Source organism: Maylandia zebra, linkage group LG2 (assembly GCF_041146795.1).
Source record: "Maylandia zebra isolate NMK-2024a linkage group LG2, Mzebra_GT3a, whole genome shotgun sequence".
Lineage (NCBI taxonomy): Eukaryota > Metazoa > Chordata > Actinopteri > Cichliformes > Cichlidae > Maylandia > Maylandia zebra.
This window is the reverse complement of record NC_135168.1, coordinates 2,978,951-2,988,894: the sequence shown is the minus strand read 5'-3', so window position 1 is coordinate 2,988,894 and position 9,944 is coordinate 2,978,951. Positions and strand designations below refer to the sequence as shown.

General features: G+C 44.0%; 1 protein-coding gene across 1 annotated transcript; it reads left to right on the top strand.

Moving 5' to 3' along the window:
- The first annotated feature begins 1,919 nt into the window (after positions 1–1,919).
- LOC101472740 (uncharacterized) lies at positions 1,920–6,879 on the top strand. Its single transcript, XM_012919732.4, has 9 exons — positions 1,920–2,007; positions 2,096–2,145; positions 2,261–2,317; positions 3,312–3,369; positions 3,651–3,719; positions 3,823–3,900; positions 4,095–4,163; positions 4,264–6,372; positions 6,496–6,879. The coding sequence occupies exons 1-8, from the start codon at positions 1,920–1,922 to the stop codon at positions 5,214–5,216; spliced, it is 1,422 nt and encodes a 473-aa protein (XP_012775186.3). The 3' UTR covers positions 5,217–6,372; positions 6,496–6,879.
- Positions 6,880–9,944: the final 3,065 nt, after the last annotated feature.

Here is a 9,944-nt window from a genome sequence, read left to right as displayed (position 1 = left end):
GGTCATCCATGAGCTGTGTGGGAAATGCATAAAGATTGGGATCACTGAATTACGTCAGAAATCTTGAAGGGACAAAAACAGATAGCAGAGGATGGTTTCGATCCATCGACCTCTGGGTTATGGGCCCAGCACGCTTCCGCTGCGCCACTCTGCTGCAGCTGAAGACAGTTGACTGTTACGTGTATTCGTTTTTTAAAAAAAGCATAAAAAAGGACTAGGTTTAATTTCCGAGTTCAGACTCCGCTTCAGGTCCCAAAGTCAAACACACACTGCGGCATCACTGAGAGTTAAAAACTGTCTAAATTCTTTCATTTTTAATAAAATGATCAGTGTGGCTGATCTTTTTATTTAATGACCATTCGAGCTCGAATGCACATTGGATGTGCTTTTGGCAGACTGAAAGCGCGGTTCGGGGCATTGTGGACATTAATCTAAATGCCCCCGCGCGATGCTTGGGTTTGTTTAGCTAAACGGCCCTAAACTGTTTCCCATTCATTCTCTATGGTAGCGCTAAAGCACTACGGGTGTGATATATTTTTGGCCACTACGGTCTTCCGGCGCTGTTGCGAGTTTGAGATGCGGCGGCACTTTGAAAAAATCTCCTCTTTTACGTTTCGGGAGAGAAAACAAGTAACTCAACTCTCGCAACACATCCCAACGCTCCTCATTCATTGATCAAAGGTAAGAAACGTCGTTTGAAATAAGAATAAACAAACAGAATACATTTACAGCTGTATATTACAGGTAATAGGCGTGTTGCGATTGCATTTACGAAGCATCCATCGCTCAGTTAAATAAATTGCGTGTTTCATTGACGTGTTTTACTGTTAAATAAACTTTGTAGGTTTCTGACTGCTGTGACACTGACATTACTATAATGTGGTACAATTAAATAACCGATAAGTGTCTTGTTATGAGATGACATGCTAAATGACTGAACCTGCTTAAAAAATGTATTGCTTTCATCTTGTAATGGGCAGTAATCTTATCAATGCGGAAGTCTGTCTTGATATCTCTCTAACATGAGCAATGCCCACTCGTGTATGAATAAACACGATAGCTTAAATAGATATGTTGATAATCTACCAGCAATTCTTATGTGCCATGACTGCTAAGCAGTTACCACAAATTTTGCAGATAAGCATTCAACCATGAAAGGTTTTTATTTACAGACAGAACAGTTTGTTATACCTGGAGGAAAAAACAATTTTATCGCAAATGTTGTCAATGTTCTTTCAAATTGTGTCTCGTTATTGTTCTCCTGCATCCTGCTGTCTAAACCAAGCAGCAAGATTATAACCTGGAATGTCTTTGTTTCTGTTTGGAATCAATTTTGTTTAATATAATTGTTTATTTTTTCACTGCATGTCAAGATGCACAAAGGTTTGTTGCGCCATATCCAGGGAAAATCTCTGTGGCGTTCCACAAGAGGCCACTTGGATACCTCGTCAAAAGAAGCTCGACGGATTAAAAATGACCCCAAGCTTCAGGACAAGTCTGCACCTGTGAGGGAAGACGATGCTCTGACTGTCATCTATCAGAGAGGAGGCGATGCCTCCAACATGAAGGAAGTGCAGGGAGAGTACATCCTGCAGTTTGGAAAATATAAAGGGAAATCTTTCCGGTGGCTTCTGGAGAATGATGTCGGGTACACCATGTACCTGATCAAAGATCTCAGGAAAGAAGTGGATGCAGGGACCTCTTTGGAAGAAGGCCATGGCAAGGAGAGCTTGCATTCATTTGTACAGTATACCCTCAGCTTTGCAGAGATAAAAGCTCTTCTGGACTATGAGGCCAGCAGAGTGAGTGTTGCTGCAGAAGCCTCTGAGGATGATCAGCTGGTTGGCTTTGGCTCATGAGCCAAGAGCACCTGGAAGGAGATTTGGGACGGCAGAGGTGACGGCTATGCAGACCTTATCATGAGGAAGAGCTGCAGTCAAGGAACACGGATGCATAAGCTGCAGCAGTCTGCGCCTGCTTCCACAAATGCTCCAACTAAACCCCTGGGTAAGTTGTTTTAATAATATTTTAATAACAGTGTTGATGTGAAATATAAGTTCATTATATATTTATCTAATTGTTGCCCGCATCATAGGGATGGATGAGGATAAAGACCTGGAGGACGCAATGCTGAGCATGTCACCTGTAAAACTACACATGCAGAGCTGTAAGTACTGCGTTATTACTAAATGTCAGAAGCGATAATTGCTAAGTCTGTTTCTGTCTCATATGTCCCTGTCCTCTGTCTCTGTATAACTAGTCACTGTGCCAGCAGCAGCAGGGTCCACACCCAGAGGAGCTTCAGGAGCAAACACAGGTTTTCAAATGAAAGGTTTCAGAACTGGAGTACAATTGTTTTACATAATAATAATGGATTGGATTTATATAGCGCTTTTCAAGGCACCCAAAGCACTTTACAATGCCACTATTCACTCACTCTCAACACTGGTGGAGGCAGCTACAGGTGTAGCCACAGCTGCCCTGGGGCAGACTGACAGAAGCGAGGCTGCCATATCACGCCATCGGCCCCTCTGGCCAACACCAGTAGGCGGTAGGGTAAAGTGTCTTGCCCAAAGACACAACGACCAGGACAGAGAGCCCGGGGATCGAACCGGCAACCTTCCGGTTACAGATACGCTTCCCAACCCCCTGAGCCATGGTCGCCCATAATTGCTCTCCAAAGCTGAGCCTGAACTTTTATATATTGTCTTGTTCTTGTTTTGTGTGTTCTGGCCACGTTCTGGCGATGTTCCGCTAATAGTATAGTTGTATGCTGGTGTTAATAGGAAAATTGTACTTAGTAGTCAGTATAATCTTTTAATGATATAAGTTTGCATATGGTAGAATGCTGCATGTAATTATTTGTGTGTAGAAGTATATAGTTGGTGGCATATTGAAAGAATGTCTCATCCTAGGAGGTCTGTAACATTCTAGGGTGTTCACCCCCACATCCTAGGAGCATGGGAGAGGTCGTACCTTGTCTTATTGTTTTACGGTAGGATTAACGTAGCTATGTCAGTTTTAGTCTAAGTGCTTTTTGGTTTGATGAACTGCTGGACTTCGAGACCAGCAGGTTTAGGGAAGTTGTTTATGGGGCCACACTCTGACCACACACACACACACACACACACACACACACACACACACACACACACCTCCACATTCCAATGTAAGGAACAAACGCTCACTGAAGTATAAATAAAGACCGGGGCAGTTTCTCAGCGCGAGTCTCTCAGTCTGGAGGCTGCCCTTGCTAGCAAGAAGTTCTGTGTGTTTCTCTTCTCTGAGTCTTTACTGAAGAAGTGTTTTAGAATATATTTCTTAACAGCTGGCATTATGCTAACTGTCCTGAGGACTCAACCACAAAGGGTGAGTATGTGTTCTTGTTCTCTATGAATGTGTTAAAAACAAGTAGCAGTAGTTACTAACACCTGAATGCATGTTGTTCACTGACTTATACCGCTCCTCCTGCTTCGATGAGAAGAGGTTAAAATGATTTGGTTTGGCATCTCTGTTGCATATAAATAAATTACATTTGTTCTGCAATGAGAAACAGGAGAAGTAAGAGTATGGATGTGTGAGTTCCTACTAACAGCAACACTCACATACAGTGTAAATTATGAAGCTGCTGACACGTTTTCTTGTTGTAGTTCCATCTGCTGCACTGTCCATACCACCGTCCAGTACAACTGCAGAACCTCAGGCATCATCAGCCGATGGTACAAAACAACTATAATGTTTTTCATATAATTAAATGTTCTGTTTATTGTGTCTAGAGTAAAAAAATGTTTCCATTACTCTTTTCGATTACTATACCTGTAGGTGCAGCCTCAAGTGTGAAGAGGAAGTCACCTGCGCCCCTCCCACAGGAGCTGGCATTTCTACTTAAGGAGACCACAGGTCAGTGAAACAGAAAGGTCTGAGTCAAATCCTGGTCCCTCTCTATTTTCATTTACAGTTGATGTTCAGTTAAACGTCTGCTTAAAGCATAGATCATTAATGATAGCATATTATTCACGCTCAGGTTACATTTTGTCATCTTGCTCATAATTTGCACAAATGAATTACAGAATGACTGCATTCATTTGTTTCAGGACCGAGTACAGATGCTGCTTCCACATCTGTGTGCAAAGTGCTGACTTTTGAAGACAGCAGTGAAGATGGTGAGCGTATACTGCATGTCTTTTATTTTTTTCTGTGTATTCCAACAGTAACAATATAAGAGTAGCACTGTTTTGTCAAATATTTACGTTTCAATCCCAGATCCTTCAGCTCAGCCAGCTGTTCCAGTTCCAGTGGCTGGTTATGAGTATGACCTCAGCAGCTGGAATTGTTCTACTCACCAGCAGCTGTGGATGAAGACTGAGCTTCAGGACCTTGGACTGTGGCCTGGGTCTCGACCAGTGCGTCACGCAGGGAACGCGACTTCACTCTGGCGTCTCCCTCCACAGCCTGAGCTCATAGATACAGTGGCTGACCTACCATCGCCAAATTTCTTCCAGCTCCACCCCTTCTTCAGCCTTCTTCTCCAACCTGAGAGTGTTAGTGCTATCATGGTCAGGTTAAGAAACAATTATATCTTGCCATGTCTCCATGATTGCTTTGGTTCACAAGTGGTCTCTGCTGGTGTGGGCAGGCCACGAGTAATTGTTGGCACCAGTGGTCAGTATTACATCCTGTCCTCACGACTCTGCTGCAGGGCTTGTCGCAGGAACTGGTTTGCTGACAATCCACGATGGCTGGAGAAACTGCCCAAAAGGTTTACCAACCTTCTCCCTGCTTTTCTTACATATAAAAAGGCCATCTGCAAGTCTGTTATGGATAAGCTCAGGAGGACTGGGAAATCTCCAGCAGATATTGCAAAACAATTAAATGAACTCATGCACCTCAAGTACGAGCGAGCTCACCTGGCGTACCTCCATGCCACAGAATCGGTCTGGGATTCTGAGGCAGGAGCCCATGGACAGAGGACCATTGGGAAGTTCCTGAGGAAGGAAAATAAGCCACAGGAGTTCAGGTCTTATGAAGACCCACATGCCTGGTGTGGTGTTTCTGTGTCCAGCCATTACCTGACTGACTGCCTGCTCGACGAATTCCGACGTCAACATCCAGTCATATCCAAACTCCTCCAGGCCACATCTTCAGGTCTGACCACACCAGGAAGGTGGCACGAAAAGTCACGCTGGCATCTGGGGTCATGTCCAGTTATTACATAATGAATGAAAACTGGCTGAGTGTTTCGTGGGTCATGGTTCAGTCTGAGACAGAAAGGTCTCAGACTGAACCATGTACCAGGGAATGGCCAAAAGGTACAGTGATGCAGGAGTGGAAAAGGCCGGCTACCACTGGTACCAGTGGACCCGTTCCACTGCCTGAGGCGAGTGGAGTGTACCTCTGAGCATCATCCTCTGTTCAGCACTTTCTGCCAGCTTCTCTCTGCTGCATTCTCAGTGGTTGATCAGGCGGACCTGAAGAGGCTCCAGGATGCTTATAAGTTTTGTGGCATCCATCCTGCTAATCCCACAAAGCAACACATATGGGAGCACTGCAGGATCCAAATACCACAACCCACTGAGCTGCTGAACAGAGCGGAAAAGATCCTGAATCATTTTCACCTGGCCACAGACCCCAACAATGTCCCACTCTTCAAGCCATCCATGCTGAAGACGTGGTGCATTCAGAGAGTCCACATTCTGCGTGGCTGCCTCAGTGACCCTGAACTCTCAGAGGGTGTAATGTTTAGGTACGGTGGGACTCTTCAGCTTAACCATGTCCCTGGTGAAGGTGCCAAGGTCCCCATCTGGATTCCTGTCCGAGGCACTTCACAGCAGGAGGGTTATCATTTCCACCAGGCCCAGTGGATTACCGGGACTCATGTATCCAATGAACTATTCCAAGTCCAGGGCATGACAGGGGTGGCACGATGGAACTACCAAAGACTGGTGGACCTTAAGCATCCAGGTGTCATTCTCCCTTCTGTTTTTGATCCAGCTCTAGTGGTGGAGTTGAATGCAGCCTCCAGAAGAGTGACTGATCAGGAGAAGTACCCTGCACTTCACCTCTCTGACAGAGACACTGGAGAGCGATTTGGGCTTGAACACAGAGAGCCAGGCTGCCGTCCAGTCCCTCTGAACTGGGACAAACACAAAACCCTGAGAAAAGATGAACCGGCTGCCCTTCAGCCCCCATCCTCTGTTCCAAAACCTGTGGCTGCCCAACTTCAGGTTCCAGCAGCAGGACCCTCCTCCAGCCTGGCACCGCTAGGTGTGGCATCCCCCACACCAGCACCACCTGTCACCCACCCTTTCTCTGGTGCACTTTTAAAGCAGGAGTTAGCATCAGAAGACACCCAGCAACCTACAACAGTCATGGGTAAGTTAACATAGTGGTATTGTCAAACAATTCCGTGTACTTACTATTATTATTATTAATGTATACGTTATTATTATTAGTTCATTACATGATATATGAGTAACTATTATTAATGTTTCCCAGAAATCTCTGAAGCTCTACCTCTGCCGATGCGGGCCTCACCAAGGAGTGCTCGCACTGGACCTATAAAGACAGGTGGACGGGTTTTTGTGCTGGACCACACATGCTGGACACGACCCATGAAAGAGGCAATAGATGATCTGTTGCAAAAGTACCATGGGAAGAAGGACATCCTGAAGCTTGTGGATCAAGATTATGCAGACATGGTCCATCACTCGGCTACAGATCCCAACAGCCTGCTGCGTCCCACATCCAAGGTGCACATATCCTGGTAGTTGAAGCACTTGGCTAAGCTTCTCAACACCAGTTCATCTTTGAACATAAGCCCAGAAAAACTACTGGAGACTCAGCAGCTGTGGCACTCTTTAACTGAAGGCAGTGAAACAACTAGTGTCCCTGTAATCACCATAGAGCCTGCCGCGTTTAACCCACCTCCTCCTGCCCCGTCTACACCACTGACACAAGTCTCAACAGAGAAGATTGTGGACGGCATCTTAGAAAGGCAACAGCAGCAGCAGCCACAGCAGCAGCCTGAGGGGAAAAAGGGCAGACAAAGACTTGTCTTGCCTGTGGACAGCCCAAGTCTCAATGTGAGACAGATGGATCCACCGTCGATTATTTTTACCAGAGAGGGCCTGTGCGCTATTTCTACAGTTCCCACAAGGTGCATCAAACTTATGCTGCTGAGGGAATCACTAACCCTAAAATGACCTTTGAGGAATTTGCCCAGACAGACTTTTTCCAAAGGGAACTGGATGCTACCAGGAAGAGGTCAGAGGAAAGGATGGAGAAAAAGAGGAAAAGGCCAGAAACCCAACAAACAGGCTGCCTCTGCAGGTTCTGCCACATGGACCTGAAACAGGGCCCAAATAGCTCACATGTTCACACAGGCTTCCCTGGAGTGGCAGGGAAATATATCTACTGCCCTTCAAAAGTGCACTCTCTGCCCGGGCACAAGGGCTTGGCCAAGGGGATGACCTGGAAGGAGATTCAGGAGTCTCCTTTCTATGAGGCAGAGAGACAAAGATGGGTGGAAGAAAAGAGGAAATAGGGGAGAAACTGTTGATATTGTACATAATATAGTTTTGTTCTAGTTTTGTAATGTTTATTTTGTTTATATAAATAAAAACTGATTGTAAATATAAAAATGTGAATAAATTGTGTTCTTTAAAAATAGCAGCACAGCTCTCTTCTTTATAACCTCTTAGAGTTCACCTGTATGTTTATATACCTGTGTGTGCTCACCATCAGGTAATCAGTTTTAAGAAGCTGTGAGTGCTGCCCTGAAAGCTTACATATTATTTCTAAATCACTTCATGTAATGATAACAAGCCATCCTTTCTCTAGTGGGGTCTCACAGCTTTTATCTTTATAATCTTTCTGGTTGATTTATATCATTAGAAACATGACTGCTGTCTTGTATCTGTGTGACTGTACAGCCTATTTCAGACATGACAACCAGACAGTGTCTGAAGTTATCTTTAATGCATGAAACACAGCTGGAGATAGTCCAGACACTTTCTCACTGATATTTTTGGTTTAGGTATTGTTGCTTTCTGGCTTGAAGCTTATCTACAAAAGCAGTTCAATAAGGAGAGATCATGTGGAAAAACCGAACATGATTTATTGAGATACAGAAATCAATGTAACTGTTAGGAAGTTAGACTCCAATGACCCATCATAGCAGAAGAAATCTCAGCAGTGACAGGATTTTGCACAAGCCACACCCCAGAGTCAAAATGCTGGTAGTGATGAAGATGGAGGCTGGGACAGGGTTCTGAGTGACCACGGTGAGGAGGAGAAAGGAGAGAGGGCGGGCTGCATGGCTGTGGATCTGAAACGCAGAATGGTAGAAGCAGAAGAGCAACAGATTTAAAGCATGCAGAGTGGAGGCTGAGTTGCTCGGAGAAGATCTCTGTCTAAATAAATAAATCTGGGTAAATTCCCAGATGATTAAACATGCAACTATTTTGTTGGTAATAACTGAAATGAGTAAAGAAAATCAACAGCCTATTTATGTAAGATAAGATAATTTTATTGAAGGGGTTATATTGGTTGGGTCTGATTATTTGGAGGGGGGGGGGGGGGGGGGGGGCTGTAAATTACAAGGAAGACCTCTTACACTTAAGTCAAAGTCAAAGTGCTGTTTTGAACAAAGGATTTGAGCTGCATAATAGCTAATAGAAAACATTTAACATGCCAACAGTTGAGCATACAGATGCAGCCCCAAAAGCTCCCAACATAAGTTATTAATTTCCCAGCATAGGTAACGATGCAGATTATTTCAAATATCATCCTCCAAAAGTGCTTGTGTGAAGAAAAATTGCCCTGCTCCCTGCAAAGGTAGGGGTGGGTAGGGTGTGCTGCTTGGCAGCTCAGTTATGGTACTGTTGGGTGGAAATGAGCCAGGTACAGCGTGTGGTGGTGGTGCACATGCATAGATGTGCCCACCATGGTGTGGTGGCAGGTTGAAAGGTTGTGGTGGTGGATGCATGACTTGTCTTAGCAGTAAAAATCCATCTGCAACTGAACTTGTCTCTCAAGAGTGACTTATAATTTACTGTGATGTTCAGAAGCTCGCCTCTCAGATGTCTCCATCATATCCAGAATTCTTTTCTTCATCTGTATGTCCACCTCTGCAACATTACGCAAATGTGTTTCAGTTGAAAGTCTTCTTTCAAGTCTGTCCTGTCTGTGGCCCTTGAGTTTTGCCTTGACAAAAGGTAGAATAAAACAATGAAAAACTAATTAACCACAATAAATGTTAAAAATAAATCAGTGGTGGAATACCAAGATTAATATTTACTTAAGTGCTACACTTAAATATTTTAGGTTAAGTGTTCTCTTTTCCTATACTTTTAACTCTACAACATTCTTGAGGTAGGGATTCAACACCAACACAGTTACACTGCAGATTCAGATGAATATAAATCTGTCATTATGATGACTTCGTGTAGGTTAAGCTACACAGTAGTTAAAGAAATGAAGCCGAGCTGTATCATTACTAGGTCAAACCTAAAGGTGCTAAAGGCATCTATAATTGGGCTACTGAAATACAGTAGGGCATTCGTTTATACATGTATGGTAGGCTAACCTTATTTCCCCTGACAAGTCTCCCAGTCCACGTTTTCTTGTTTTGTTTTTTTTGCTGTTTCATATTCCAGTGTGATATTGAGGAATAATTCCACCTCACTGTCTGTCACATGTACGACTCAGTTCTGCTTCTATGCGATGTCTTATCGGATTTTGTGCTTTTTTACCAAAATGTGCTATTTGGCTATACTGACTCTAGTAGGAAAGACTCGAATGCTTTTTAGTTCTCAAGTAAGAAGCCAAACTTTTTATATTTGTTGTTATTGTTCTTAAGAAATAAAGTTGGAAGTAAAAAAAAGTTCCACCGTCTTTGTTGATGCTTTCCCGCCCTGGCTTCAAGACTTCCGATTGGCCAACAT